General features: G+C 39.3%; 1 protein-coding gene across 2 annotated transcripts in view; it reads right to left on the bottom strand.

Annotated features, from left to right (window-relative positions):
- The window catches only part of LOC133609291 (zinc finger BED domain-containing protein 5-like), a 202923-nt gene that overhangs the window by 147416 nt on the left and 39219 nt on the right, over positions 1-16288 (bottom strand). The window contains exons 2-5 of one of the 2 annotated variants that reach the window (XM_072913449.1): positions 14285-14660; positions 12657-12744; positions 12448-12546; positions 10959-11930 (exon numbers count right to left, since the gene is read on the bottom strand). In XM_072913449.1, coding sequence (XP_072769550.1) covers positions 11631-11930; positions 12448-12546; positions 12657-12744; positions 14285-14391 — 594 coding nt within the window. In that variant the 5' untranslated portion in view covers positions 14392-14660 and the 3' untranslated portion in view covers positions 10959-11630. Of the gene's footprint in view, positions 1-10958; positions 11931-12447; positions 12547-12656; positions 12745-14284; positions 15943-16288 lie in introns of those variants that run through there. The other variant, XM_072913450.1, reaches the window with a different exon arrangement.

Raw genomic sequence — 16288 nt, 5'->3', positions numbered from 1 at the left:
AGCACTTTAACAACTTTCAGCAAAACTCTTTGAGGGCTTTGAGGCTGTTCCAGGTAGACTGTGGGGGTTTGGTTACTCATCATCAAGACTTGTTGAGATGACTCTTGGATCGTGTCATGCAGTACTGTGAGGTGCGTCTCTTTGCATAAGTTACAAGGGCGTTTAAGCGTACATGCTGCAGCTTTGTGGCCACGACCGCACTTCCAACATCTGTTACCTTCTTGGATCCACTTATTGATCTCACTTGTATTCAGTTTCTTGAAGTCCAGACGTGAGTTGAGATAATGCTCCTTACTGTTGCAAAATGTACAATAAGGACTAGGTTTAAAGGGTTGTGACTTTGTCAGATTGGTGCTCTGGCTGCTACCGGTCTCACCAGAACATAGGAGAACTGACGCTGTCCTTTGTTTGGGCCATGGACCATTATGCTCCCTCTTGGCAGGAGGAGGCCCCGGGTTGTAGAGGTGAGTGACTCGGCTGGCCAGGCGCTTGGCTTGAGCTTTAACTTGCAGCCAGGATGCCAGGTCGGGCAGGGTGTAAGTTTGGTTGGTACCTGGCTGTAGGATGCTTCGACAAAGACAGTGTTCCATAAATCCGTCTCGGTGAGCAGGAGGCATTTTACTAATGAGGCGGTCAACGTGGGAACCACATTTAAGCTCATATCCAAGGGGTCCCTCTAAAGTCGCAACATACCAACTAAGGTCTGAACTGAGAGAGCGAAGGTGTCGAAAGCTTCTGCATCCTCCACTTTGATGGCTGGTGAGTTAAGAATAGCTCCTAGTTCACTCTGTACTAGTTGTCTGGGCTGGCCATATTTGTCTTGTAGAGCCCCTAGCGCAGCCGTGTACGGTTTTGGGTCATACATGAATGACTTGGCTAACTGCAGAGCGTTAGGGAGTTTGAGCTGATTTAGTAGAACTTGATATTTATATTGCTCGCTGAGGTGAGGATGACTATTCATCAAGTTCTCTAGCGCCATCTTGAGTAGGGCGAAATCACTTTCCCGGCCACTCTCAAACCTCAAAGCTGTAGTGGGGGCTACTAAAGTGGGGACACAAGTTTGTGCACCTTGGACAGGAATGGGAATCGTTGTCAATGGCTGTGTAATCGGGATAGTGGCAGCGGATTTCATTGGAGTTATTGATGGGAGCTGAAGCATGTCGGCAGAGGGCGGAGCTGACGTTGTTGACATTGCATCATCTTCAGACTCCGACAGGAAAGACTTGACAATACGGGCAATGTGTAAGTCTTTCTCCAGTTTCTTTAAACGTCTGTGCCGTTCCATTTCCCTTGCCATATTCTCCTTGGCAAGGTGAGCATCCTCTTGTAGTCTTTGTCCTTCTTTAGCTTGTGCATCCAATCTCTTCGCCTCCAAGTCAGCTTTCCTTTCCTCCTCTATTTCTTGCTGTAGGTCAGCAAGCTCCAAACCTTTAATTCGCTCCTCTAGGGCAGCTGTTTGAACATCCGGAATATTTTGGAGCAGTTGAAGCCCATGCGATCGCCGAGAGGATCGACGTGATGAAGCAGATGACTGGTACTCTGACGCACTCCTAGCTCTGGTTGGCCTTGCTTCACCGTGTTGTCCTACTGGTAGTGAGGAGATTTGGGCAGCAGGCAGTTGAGAGGGAAGGAGGGTGACATCGTAAGGGGCCAAATGCTGTGGTAGTCGAATGTCTCTCTTTGGCCTGACAGAGGGCTGGTGATCAGCAGGTGATGAATCCTTAGGTCGCTGGTTCAAATTCGGCTCTAAGGACCAATGTAAGGAAGGGATAGTAGTTCTTTTAGAGTTGGGACACGATGGACAGATTCCGGCCAGAGAATCCTTTAATCATCTTTATTGCTGAAAGGCAGATGTGAATGTGTGTAGTTTTGTGTGTGTGTGTGTGTGTGTGTGTGTGTGTGTATGTGTGGTCTAAACAAATAGAGAAAAGAGGAAAAATTACAATCTAATTATATACCATTAATATGCAGCAATATACATGTATATGCATACATAATATAACATAATATAATATAATATAAAGGTGTGCATAACAACAACATATGTATACTGCATTTAACTATGCATGAACTTCAAACAAGTTTCTAAGCTTCAGAGCCATACACGGCGATTATGTGGTCTCTGTCGCCATCTAAAGGCCAAACTCCGCCATCGCAGTTGCAATGACGTTAAATAAACTACACATGAATGTAAACGCCGTCAACGAGACTAATTATCTTTTAATTGACCCAAACACAACTGAACTTAGCATACGATGCACCAAACATTTGCAGAAGTAGCAAGGCACGACATTCAGTTCAAATGCTGTAACAGTATGTGACAAAACTTACATTTAGTCGTCAACGCACACAAGGCTGGCTGCCACCATTGATTGAAACCGGCTATTCTGACAAAGACGTGCTTTAAAGGGGAAATGACGTCACAGATTGACCTATCAACTTAAAGACACAGGAACATTACAAAACTGGTTAAAGACACACAATAGGCTTTCGTACACACACAAAAATATGTTTTTATTAATTATTTCTTTTCATTTATATATATTTTAATGTTAAAGCTTTCTACTTTTTCAGATTACATTTTTATTTTTTACAGTTTCATTTAATTTTTCCAAGTTTCGCATCTTTTTCAGATTCATATCTGTTAAGTTTTTTTTCCAGGTTCCGACTTTGGCCCTTTTTTACATAATATTGGATATGGAGAACATTCAAACACTCCATTTGAATATAAAATGTTGACATTCAATGATATGAAAATGGCGATTTTGATATTGACAAGACTTTATTCAGCCCTTCAAAAACAGAGAGAAAACTTATTTTTCATAGAAAAATAAAGTTATAGACATTGTAAAACCATTCTCTGTGAGACATTAATGACTTAGTATATTAATCAATGAATTAATATCTGCCTTCTTTTTATTCTGTCCTAACTTTTATTCACACGTTCATGCACATATAAACACATTTTATTCTTACTTGTTCAGTGTATTGGTATCTATATTATTACAATTCGGCTAAATTCTTTAAATTAGGGAAACAATAATAAATGTTGATTTCACAGTTACAGCATGGGGATATGTGACCACCTTAAGGAGGATTTACAGTAAAAACATACATATACAATTATTTCCAATATTTTTTAGTCATTCTTACCAATACACTATTTGTTTGTGTACATTGAAATGATTCTGATCCTCATCTAATGACAGCTACAAGCAATTATTTTGTTGCTGAAAAGAAAAAAAGTGTTAAAAAAGAGCCATAAATCCAAAGTCCAGAAGGCAGTTGCAGAAAGAAACACAACAGGAAGTAAAAGAGCGCCTACAGTGACCCCTGCTGGAATTATTAAGATAGTGGCAACAAATCCTGGAAATAAACTAACACCATAACCATAGCTAACGTTGCTAGCTAGAAAACATGGACATAAAACAAAATGAAAGTACATTTATACGAGGTGACGCTTGAGTGCGACGGCGTGCAGGACGATGAGGACAGTGGTAGATGCGATGCTCAGCTTTTCCGCAATATAGACAAAGCAGAAGACGAAGGCGACGATCTCTCTCTGCTTGAGAGAGACGATTCCCTCCAAGCTGCATGGGTTCCTCCTCCCGTGATATCGGCAAGGCATCGACAACGGGTATCGGTGCGGACGTTGTTTGACGAGCTCCATGGCCACGCCCACTATACGTCGAGGTGCGAAGTCTTTGCCGTCGGAATCTCTCTCTCTCCCAGTCAATGAGGCGATTCTCAATCTCCACCGCCAATGCGACGAGCTACTGCAATTTAATGTTGGCCCCCGGGTCTTGGCTTTGACAGCCGTGCTCTACATCAGTGGTCCCCAACCACCGGGCCGTGGATCGATTGATACCGGGCCGCACATGAAATAAAAAAATAAAAATAAAACAAATATATATATATGTTTTTATTATTAAATCAACATAAAAAAACACAAGATACACTTACATTAGTGCACCAACCCAAAAAACCTTCCTCTTTCACACAAAAGGGTTGTTTCTTTCTAGTTATTAATATTGTGGTTCCTACATTATATATCAATACAGACTGCAAGGGATACAGTCCGTAAGCACACATGATTGTATTTTTTATGACAAAAAAAAAAAATAAAAATAAAAATGAAGGATAATAAATGATACAGAGGGAGGTCTCTAACAGCCTACAATGAAGAGAGCTTGGCCATGGCAGAATTCAAGCTGCAGGGCAAGGAGTTTGAAGTGCATTAATGAACTCATATGGTGAATATCTTGGAGAAAGCACACTGTCAGAAAGTGTTTTAGTCTTATCTTATTCTGACGCAGTTTTGAGATGTTAGATTTCCTGTGCTCTTAATTTGGCGATCTAGTCTGAGACGTCATTTCCTGTTTGTAGCGTTTCTGCGTAATATGGCCTCTTGTGTAAACAGCATTGTGTGCGTTCCTGACTAAAATGTAAGTATACGTCGAATATAGCACGGTTATTAATGCTAAAATGCCTATAATGTGTTAGATTTAGCCTTAAACGAGTGTTTGTTTGCAACAATGTTTCTGCTTGACGACATAATTCGCCAGCTCAACTTTCGCCCTGTTAATATTTCTTGTTACACAGTAGTTACCCTATCTTACCACTAGAGGGCGACACAGACCACGTTTAAATCACTGTCTAAATCAACAGTGCTTATTCTCCATTCATCTCTTATGGACTGCTTTAATAGTCCATGTACATTTGTTTGTATATTTGTTTTATAACACATTGTAGAGTATATTATATTATATATAATATTATACATATTGTAAGGAAGGGATAGTAGTTATTTTAGAGTTGGGACACAATGGACAGATTCCGGCCAGAGAATCCTTTAATCATCTTTATTGCTGAAAGGTAGATGTGAATGCGTGTGGTTGTGTGTGGTGAGTGTGTGTGTGTGTGTGTGTGTGTGTGTGTGTGTGTGTGTGTGTGTGTGTGTGTGTGTGTGTGTGTGTGTGTGTGGTGTGTGTGTGTGTGGTCTAAACAAATAGAGAAAAGAGGAAAAATTACAATCCAATCATATACGCATTAATAGGCAGTAATATACATGTATATGCATACATAATATAACATAATATAATATAAAGGTGTGCATAATAACAACATATATACTGCATTTAACTATGCATGAACTTCAAACAAGTTTCTAAGCTTCAGAGCCATACATGGCGATTATGTGGTCTCTGTCGCCATCTAAAGGCCAAACTCCGCCATCGCAGTTGCAATGACGTTAAAAAAACTACACGTGAATGTAAACGCCGTCAACGAGACTAATTATCTCTCAATTGACCCAAACACAACTGAACTTAGCATACGATGCACCAAACATGTGCACATAGAATGGTTTTACAATGTCTATAACTTTATTTTTGTATTGAAAAATACGTTTTCTCTCTGTTTTTGAATGGCTGAATAAAGTCTTGTGAATATCAAAATCGCAATTTTTTTTAGATGACATTTTTCTCTGAGGTTATATTTATCTTCATTTTTGTGAAGAATTGTTGTACTTTTTTGCTTAGTTTTCTTTGTACTTCATTTTGACAGTTTGAAAAAGCACCAAATCATTGAATGTCAATATGTTATATTCAAATGGAGTGTTTGAATGTTCTCCATATCCAATATTATGTAAAAAAAGGGCCAATGTCGGAACCTGGAAAAAAACTTAACAGATTTGAATCCGAAAAAGATGCGCAAATTGGAAAAATTAAATGAAACTGTAAAAAATAAAAATGTAATCTGAAAAAGTAGAAAGCTCTAACATTAAAATATATATAAATGAAAAGAAAGAATTAATAAAAACATATTTTTGTGTGTGTACGAAAGCCTATTGTGTGTCTTTAACCAGTTTTGTAATGTTCCTGTGTCTTTAAGTTGATAGGTCAATCTGTGACGTCATTTCCCCTTTAAAGCACGTCTTTGTCAGAATAGCCGGTTTCAATCAATGGTGGCAGCCAGCCTTGTGTGCGTTGACGACTAAATGTAAGTTTTGTCACATACTGTTACAGCATTTGAACTGAATCCTGTGCCTTGCTACTTAATGACTTAGTATATTAATCAATGAATTAATCTCTGCCTTCTTTTTATTCTGTCCTAACTTTTATTCACACGTTCATGCACATATAAACACATTTTATTCTTACTTGTTCAGTGTATTGGTATTTATATTATTACAATTCGGCTAAATTCTTTAAATTAGGGAAAAAATAATAAATATTGATTTCACAGTTACAGCATGGGGATATGTGACCACCTTAAGGAGGATTTACAGTAAAACATACATATACAATTATTTCCAATATTTTAGAGTCATTCTTACCAATACACTATTTGTTTGTGTACATTGAAATGATTCTGATCCTCATCTAATGACAGCTACACGCCATTATTTTGTTGCTGAAAACCGGAAGCTATTAGTAGACTTCCTGTACTCTGCTGATGGTAATTCACGTTCTGTATATTGCTCTGCAAAATATTATATATTACACTAAAGCTAACGTGAGATTTATTGTAAGATACACAGTTATTTAATAGCAGTTGAAATGCTACGTTGTGGAATTTTCGTTTTGAATTGGTTGTTGCTCACGTCAGATGTATTACTATTTTGCATTGAAGTCGATATTATTTCCCCCCTGTAGACATCGAAATCAGCAGAGGTGTTAACCACATATTGTGTGTATGTGCGTTCTGATCACTCATTGCAGGTAATAATTGTTGCACTTTGTGCGTTTTACGTGTCAAGACGTTCATATTTAAATTTCTTTGTTCGCCATTTTAACATGCGAACAACGTGGTCTGTCATATTCGCTAGTCACCACTAGAGGGTGCTAAAAGTCCATTTAGTTATTTGTGTCATGTATTGTATTTTGTATTTTTTTATTTTCTATTTCATAAATAGTTAAAAAAGGATGATGTTGGTTAAAAACCAAGTTTAAAAATATGTTTTATTGAATTAATTGTAATACCAGTAAAGATAAAAGCAAGTTAAAACCACTATACGATCACACACGAAAAAAGTATACTGTTAAAAACCATTGTATTAAGTCACATCTGTAATTGCATTTCATGTAATTGTAAAAATATGAAAATGTTATGTACTTGAGCAGACTTCCTGTACTCTGCTAATGACTTCGAAATCAACATAGGTGTTAACCACATATTGTGTGTATGTGCGTTCTGATCACTCATTGCAGCTACCAGTAAAGAACCACATCACCCAATCCAGCCTGTGTGTGGGTTCTTGGTGGGACGGGTACACAGCAGTTACATATATATGCTTTTATTATTAAATCAACATAAAAAACACAAGATACACTTACAATTAGTGCACCAACACAAAAAACCTCCCTCCCCCATTCACACTCATTCACACAAAAGGGTTGTTTCTTTCTGTTATTAATATTGTGGTTCCTACATTATATATCAATACAGTCTGCAAGAGATACAGTCCGTAAGCACACATGATTGTATTTTTTTATGACAAAAAAAAAAAAATGAAGGATAATAAATGATACAGAGGGAGGTCTCTAACAGCCTACAATGAAGAGAGCTTGGCCATGGCAGAATTCAAGCTTCAGGGCAAGGAGTTTGAAGTGCCTTAATGAACTTATATGGTGAATATCTTGGAGAAAGCACACTGTCAGAAAGTGTTTTAGTCTTATCTTATTCTGACGCAGTTTTGAGATGTTAGATTTCCTGTGCTCTTAATTTGGCGATCTAGTCTGAGACGTCATTTCTTGTTTGTAGCGTTTCTGCGTAATATGGGCTCTTGTGTAAACAGCATTGTGTGCGTTCCTGACTAAAATGTAAGTATACGTAGAATATAGCACGGTTATTAATGCTAAAATGCCTATAATGTGTTAGATGTAGCCTTAAACGAGTGTTTGTTCGCAACAATGTTTCTGCTTGTCGACATAATTCGCCAGCTCAACTTTCGCCCTGTTAATACTTCTTGTTTGTTACACAGTAGTTACCGTATCCTACCACGAGAGGGCGACACAGACCACGTTTAAATCACTGTCTAAATCAACAGTGCTTATTCTCCATTCATCTCTTATGGACTGCTTTAATTGTCCATGTACATTTGTTTGTATATTTGTTTTATAACACATTGTAGAGTATATTATATTATATATAATATTATACATATCCTGTTGTATTGTTGCATATTATATTGCCTAAATGTATCCTAATCATTATTTGTATGTGTTCCCTTTAGACCACACACACACCCCACACACACCTATACTACAATTGTTCAACTTCATCATTAAAGAGTGCCTGAAAGCCTCTCTGTGCCCTACTCTCTGACCGGAGTCCTTGTCCTAAGAAGATATCAGACCAGCATTCCGCATCCAGAGTAACCTACTCTATCACACACACCATCACTTGAAGTAAATAGTAGTATTTCAGTTTGAGCACATCATTAAATAGTTAGTTTGACATTTGCATGTAGACTGGAGTAGTTCAGGCAATACATGGGCAATAAGATGGGATGTTGCTATGTGACAGGAAGGAGGAATATAAAACCGCTTCGGCTTCTCCAAGTTAGGAGTGACACATTTGTTGGACTTGACCTCCTCCAGGAACTGCAGTTCTGTATGACCACGCTCGCTTGTAATAAAGCAACTTTTTGTTCAGTCAAGCGTCTCTGACCTCATTTTTGATCCAGCCGCACTGCCGTGTCGCCCTTCTGTCCGGACCAGGATGACAAGACCAGAAATACACGTCAAGTTCAAATTGTTTAGTGCAGTGGTTCTTAACCTTGTTGGAGGTACCGAACCACACCACTTTCATACGCGCATTCACCCAACCCTTCTTTAGTGAAAAATAAAACGTTCTTTTTTTTTTTTTCAAATCCAAGACAAAGTTATATGTTTTTGGTAACACTTTAGTATGGGGAACATATTCTAAGTAACAAAGATTTAATTTAGAGTTTTTTGGACACTAGGGGAACATATTCTAAGTAATAAAAACTTAATTTAGAGTTATTTGGTTAGGGTTGGGGCGAGTGTGGGGGGGTTGAGGTGGGCGGGGTTCGGTGGTAGCGGGGGTGTATATTGTAGCGTCCCGGAGGAGTTAGTGCTGCAAGGGATTCTGGGTATTTGTTCTGTTGTGTTTATGCTGTGTTACGGTGCGGATGTTCTCCCGAAAGTTTGTCATTCTTGTTTGGTGTGGGTTCACAGTGTGGCGCATATTTGTGACAGTGTTAAACTTGTTTATACGGCCACCCTCAGTGTGACCTCCATGGCTGTTGACCAAGTATGCTGGCATTCACTTAAGTGCTTGTAAAAGCCGCAAATATTGTGCGACTTGGCCGGCACGCTGTTTGTTTGGAGGAACAGCGGACGTGAAGACAGGATGTAGAGGACGCTAAAGGCAGTGCCTTTAAGGCACGCCCCCAATATTGTTGTCCGGGTGGAAATCGGGAGAAATTCTGGAGAATGGTTGTTTACGGGAGTGGCACTGAAATTCGGGAGTCTCCCAGGAAAATCGGGAGGGTTGGCAAGTATGGGTTAGGGTCAGGGTTAGAGGGTTAGGGTTATAATAAGGCCATGCCGAATAAGGCGTTAATAAGTACTTAATAATGACTAGTTAAGAGCCAATATGTTACTAATTTGCATATTAATAGGCAACTAATTAATGGTGAATATGTTCCCCATACTAAAGCGTTACCATAATTTTTTTACTGGTGCATAAAATGAAGCGTGCATGAACATCCTTGTTCAAAGAACAAAACCAACACAGTGCATAAACTCACAACAAATTACACACTTGCAAATCAGTCAGCTGTTGCCGTATCCGTAATACGCCGATAGGGAGAAGTTTGTATTTACACGATGAGTCGGGTGTGTCTTCACCTCCGCCGAACCCCTGAGGCCGACTCACCGAACCCCTAGGGTTCCATCCAACCCAGGTTAAGAACCACTGGTTTAGTGATTGACAATAAGATAACAAGAAATGTGTTTTTTAAATATATGGCCACTCCTCCACCTTTTCCAGGACGATGGCATGGGAAGACATTATATGCATTAATAGCAACGTCCTTGTCAGAGACTGCTTTACTTAGCCACCTTAAGATAAGATAAGGAAGTCTGCATTCTGTTCCTGGAATCCAGATTTTGACTAAGTCTAATTTTGGCAGGAGACTCCTATTATTGAAATGGAGGCCTGACCCGGCTCTAAATTCATCAGCAGTACTGATGTTATTGAAGCTGGGTCCTGGATTTGGTTGCACATTGCCTGATAGCAGAAGTAAAAGCAATATCAAGATTTTCTGTTTCATTTTGTGAGATAGCCCAATAAAAACATTCTTTGGCGGAATTTGCGGCCCGCAGCTAATCTTTTAACGGCCCACGACACATTCTACAAATACTATATAAAAAAACCTAAGTAGTATAATAAAAGAGGTGAAAACAGGTGAAATGTAACAAAGAAAAGTTGCATTGTTGATTGTAATAAAGCTGCCATGCAGGTTGTTTTCTCTTTAAAGCTGTCATTGCTCAAAAATAATAATGAATCAAACTCAATGTTGTTATCAATTATTTAAACTATTCAAGGCTCCAATTACACTGTAAAAACTGTTGCCTAGATCTAACTCAATAAAAATAAGGCAACATTTTCCAAGCAATTTTTGTTAGTTTAGTCAACTAATTGGTATTTTGAGTAAGTAAGTAGAACTTAATAATATGCATTTCGATTTATGCAAAGAGATTAAGTTGCGTTTACAGAAAAAGCCAAGAAATTGAGTAAAATCAATGTAAAAAAAACATCAGCATATTAAACACACAAGACTTAATTAAAATAAGTAACATTTAAATGAAAAAATAATTTTGTACTCAATTTTATTAATTTTGACCAACTCTACCCTTTCTTTGTTTTGAAAATGGAAACTGCTTAAAATAATTACTTAGAATAATAATAAAAAAAATCAAGACACATCAAATTCCAACCTTTATTAAATCATTACCATATAAAAACAGTGGCAATGAGCTGGACAGTATGAACAGTCAACATCCATATTTAGTGCATAGAATGCATGACCTCAACTTTTTAAAGTGCTGTATAGAACACCTTCACAGTAGTTTTCTTTTTTTAACCGTATACATATTATTAAAACGTTTTCACAAGCCATATCCAAACCGTGTCAATAAGCTGGACAGTATTAACAGTCAAGAACATCAGTATTTAGTGCATAAAAGAATGCATGACCTCAGCATCTCAAGTTGTACTTAGAACATTCACAGTATAGTTTCTTGCTAAAACAATTTAACATTAAGATTATCTGTACTTCTGTAACAATTCACAAGCAGAACACCTTCACCATAGTGTCTTTCAGTGTGTATATTTTGAAACATTTGAACTTAAACAACTCACAGATCCCTCCTTCTGACCAGCTGGAGCTTCACAGTGGGGCAATTTAGTGTGTATAAAACATAAAACAACTTCATTTACACACCAGAAACGATGACCTGGAGCTTTGTATAAAACCTGAAGAGGACAAACCGTTACAACATTCTGAAGAATTCCACTCAATGAACAATGTATAATGATTTTGAACAGACAAGAAAATAGCTGTTCAAAAGTGCAAGCTGACAGTCATGGCTCACTGCCTAAGCTAGAAGCTTGTTTTTCAGAGTCATGAATTTGGGGGTTGGTTTTGGGCGCAGTGTGTCGAGTCCCACAAAAAGTATTTGAAACACCTCAAATGTTTTGGAAAGTTTGGATGGATACTCAAGATTAAGTGCATACGTCAACCCCAGAGGTAGGCAGCAGGCTTTGGCCAGGTTTCCAAGATGAGTAAGGACTGGTACTCCCTCAATGATGATTCCTACTGCATTTGGCTCACGACAGATGTAGATGCTCATATTCTTCATTTCCAGGTCCTCATGAACAGTGGTCTCTGCACTTCCCTTTGAGATACAAAAACAGTCATTAAAAAAAAAACCATCTAATTTTATATTTATTATAAGTTGTGTGATTTAATTCAGATAGATTACTTTTGTGAAGACCATTTTGAAAACTTCTGAATTCTAATTTGAGATCTTGTACATTAAACTTGGTACAATAGATGCATTTCCAGCCACATGTTTTTTATTGGCATTTCTAATTTGCATCCCCCGCGACCCCAAAGGGAATAAGCGGTAGAAAATGGATGGATGGATGGATATATATATAGTAAATGTTTTAATGCTTGTTTAAGGGTAGTATTTTTTGTTTGCATTGTTTTTTTTAGGGCAAACAGAAACACAAGACAGAAAGGCATCACTCTGTGGTGCTATGCTAATTGGCTATCCTGGGGCTCCTGCCAACTAGCTGCATGCTGGACCTCCACCTGACAACTGCTGGTTCAGTCAGTTCACATAAAAGTAAACCCAATTTAAGCTTGTACATCAGACTGATCCAAACCTGCTTTTAAACAATACTTACACAGTAGTCAGAGATTAGCTCCTGTCCACTCTCTCCCATGTAGTCTCCGTGGCATCTCAGAGTCACATCTCTCTTCATCACTGCAGAGGCACTTGGGTCCTAGAGTTAATAGAAGAAGAATAAATAAATGCATTTTGTTGGCAATTTTACTCCAAATCTGTGATAGCGTTATTAGAGCATGATTCAGTTTTAAACCACTTTGAACCCACCTGTATCAGTTCCATCAACAAGTTCTTGATGCGCTGACCAGTCACTCCTCCTTTTGCACTGAAGAGCTCCAGGAGTTTTGGAGTGTACCTGTCCAGTTGGGACATAAATGTTGATTCCAGTGGAACAGCTGTGCACCTTCAGAACTCTTCATTAAAGGGGAACATTATCACAATTTCAGAAGGGTTAAAACCATTAAAAATCAGTTCCCGGTGGCTTATTTTATTTTTCGAAGTTTTTTTCAAAATTTTACCCATCACGCAATATCCCTAAAAAAAGCTTCAAAGTGCCTGATTTTAACCATCGTTATATACACCCGTCCATTTTCCTGTGACGTCACATAGTGATACCAACACAAACAAACATGGCGGAAAGAACAGCAAGCTCGGATTCAGACTCGGATTTCAGCGGCTTAAGCGATTCAACAGATTACGCATGTATTGAAACGGATGGTTGTAGTGTGGAGGCAGGTAGCGAAAACGAAATTGAAGAAGAAACTGAAGCTATTGAGCCATATCGGTTTGAACCGTATGCAAGCGAAAGCGACGAAAACGACACGACAGCCAGCGACACGGGAGAAAGCGAGGACGAATTCGGCGATCGCCTTCTAACCAACGATTGGTATGTGTTTGTTTGGCATTAAAGGAAACTAACAACTATGAACTAGGTTTACAGCATATGAAATACATTTGGCAACAACATGCACTTTGAGAGTGCAGACAGCCCATTTTTCATCAATTAATATATTCTGTAGACATACCCTCATCCGCGCTCTTTTCCTGAAAGCTGATCTGTCCAGTTTTGGAGTTGATGTCAGCAGGCCAGGGAAGCTAGGGTCGATATTCTTCTCTTCATCATCTTCGGTGGCATAAGGGACGGTGTGAGCCAAGACATCCAGGGGGTTTAGCTCGCTCGTCTGCGGGAACAAACTGCCGCCATTGCTTGCCGTGCTACCGAGGTCCTTTGTCCCTGAATTGCTCACACACTCCGGCAGATTCAATGGGGGTCTGGCGGCAGATTTCTTTGACTTTATCGTTGGAAATGCATCTGCTTTGAGTGTCGCAGGATATCCACACATTCTTGCCATCTCTGTCGTAGCATAGCTTTCGTCGGTCAAGTGTGCGGAACAAACGTCCAATTTCTTGCCACTTTCGCATCTTTGGGCCACTGGTGCAACTTGAATCCGTCCCTGTTCGTGTTGTTACACCCTCCGACAACACACCGACGAAGCATGATGTCTCCAAAGTACGGAAAACAGTCGAAAAAACGGAAAATAACAGAGCTGATTTGACTCGGTGTTTGTGAAAATGGCGGATTGCTTCCCGTTGTGACGTCATCGCTCCGAGAGCGAATATTAGAAAGGCGTTTAATTCGCCAAGATTCACCCATTTAGAGTTCGGAAATCGGTTAAAAAAATATATGGTCTTTTTTCTGCAACATCAAGGTATATATTGACGCTTACATAGGTCTGGTGATAATGTTCCCCTTTTATCTGTAAGACAGCAAATGTTGACCGTTACTGTTATTAAGGGTTTTAGTATACATCTTCAGGCAAAAAGTGAGTCTAGTATGTCATGTCCAAGTCACAATGGAAACTTGGTCAGGAAAAATAGAATGATAAATCATTTACCTGGAATGGTTGGAAGAGGGCAGGCCATCTTTCCTTAAATTCTGCCACCCCAGGAGACTTAGCAACCACTTCCTGTCGTCTCCAATTGTATACGTTCTGGCCATCATATCATTGGTGCTCCTGGCACAGTCCTTTTACACAGGGGGCAGGTGAATGAAGGACTTACTTGAGGTGAGTTGAGGAATTTGACTTCTGGGTGGTATCTTGACAGATGAGAGCGAAAGGAAGTCCAGCATTTAAAAGAGCATGGGCAACCTACATGAATGCAAGGCAAGGCATGGCTGTGTCCAAAGGTCCCATGGTGCAGTCTGTAATGCTTTGAAAAATAACTCTTGGTTGGTACAACAGTGCTGCACAATTTACAGGCCCATCCCATCTGTCATTGTAGAGAGAGAGAAAAAAAGACAAGTTATGGTTCATGTCTAACCTCTTGGATATATAAGCCTGATGAGAGCCCTTTATATCTGTTTTTTTTACACCCTAACATACTCAATTGCAGTGTTTCCTCTAGAATTTTCTGTAGCCGCAGTGGTCTAAGTTGGTAACCTAGCAACAGTAGGGGGGTCCGGGGGCATGCCCCCACGGAAGAAAAATTTGAAAAATGACCCTTTAAATGGTGACTACTGGTGAGATTTTTTTTTGGGGGGGGGGGGAACGTTGAGATTGAGACTTACACAATGAGTGTTATTCTTACAAGAGTAGTGTGTGTAGGAGTAGGGATGTCCCAATCCAGGTTTTTGCACTTCCGATCCGATACCGATATTGTTTTTGCACTTACCGATACTGACCGATACCGATACTGACCAATACTGGCCTATCCGAGCATGTATTAAAGTTTAAAGTTATTTAGCCTACTTAGTTGTCAGAAACATGTTGAAAAGGGTTTTAGTACTCTTGATAACAACTAGCCAGCTGAATTAGGTGAGTTTGAATAATACACAATGGTTGGTAACAAGAAACTGACCTGTTTATTCAAGGATAAACACAAAATAGACAAAATTATACATGACAAACAGGTCGGGGTCCACTTAAATTGATTCATGATACAGATATATACTATCAGATATATACTATCATCATAATACAGTCATCACACAAGATAATCACATTGAATTATTTATAATCCGGGGTGTGGAGGGGGGCGCCTGATGTAAGTGTCAAAAAGACAACCAAAAGAGTTTGATACGAGAATAAATCTAAAGTTAAAATATAGGGTAGAAGTGCACCCAATTGCAGGAAATGTAGTCTTGATTTTCAAAATGTTATTTCAAGGCTTGCATGTCTACATTAAAACATTCTTCTTCATACTGCATTAATATATGCTACTTTTAAACTTTCATGCAGAGAAGGAAAACACAACTAAAAAAATCACTAATTTTTTCAGACGGTGTTGATGTGGAAATTTTTGCCTTGCATTTTGATGGTGTTGAAGTGTGGCACCGAATGAAGATAAGCGTCTCGACAGACGTTGCAATATTTGAACAATGATGACGAAAACTGTTTTCTCTGTCGTGTCTGTGTGTCGAAAATTGTTATGCGCTTATTTTTTTATTTGATTTTGTGCGTGGCATAGATTTGCCGTGCGCAGAGGACGTTTGAGCAGGCGCGCACCTTAGCGGCTGCGCTAGCATCACAGCTAACGTTAGCCATTCTGCTACCTCTCTGCTGGGAGAGGACGTATACGTATGTGACGTATGACGTGACAGTATGTGACATGTGTAAGAAGTTGCGCTTGCTGTCTGTGAGAAGGAGACAGAAGAAGGAGTGAGAAGAGCCTGTAGTGTAATGCCAGCAGCTAAAAAGCAACTGCGTGAGAATCCACAGACCTGTGGATATGTTGAAGGTGTGCTGGAAAATGCGGAACGGAAATAGGGAGCAGCAGAAAAGTGGAATGTATTATTTGAATCTGTGCGTTGGAAAACACAGACCGGAGTTGTTTTTTTTAAACTGGATCTGGATCGGCATTTTCCCATGCCTTGCCGATACGCATTTTTTGGCAAATAT

The sequence above is a fragment of the Nerophis lumbriciformis genome, linkage group LG07, assembly GCF_033978685.3.
Source record: "Nerophis lumbriciformis linkage group LG07, RoL_Nlum_v2.1, whole genome shotgun sequence".
NCBI lineage: Eukaryota > Metazoa > Chordata > Actinopteri > Syngnathiformes > Syngnathidae > Nerophis > Nerophis lumbriciformis.
The sequence above is the reverse complement of the archived record's forward strand: the minus strand, read 5'-3'. Positions and strand labels throughout refer to the sequence as shown.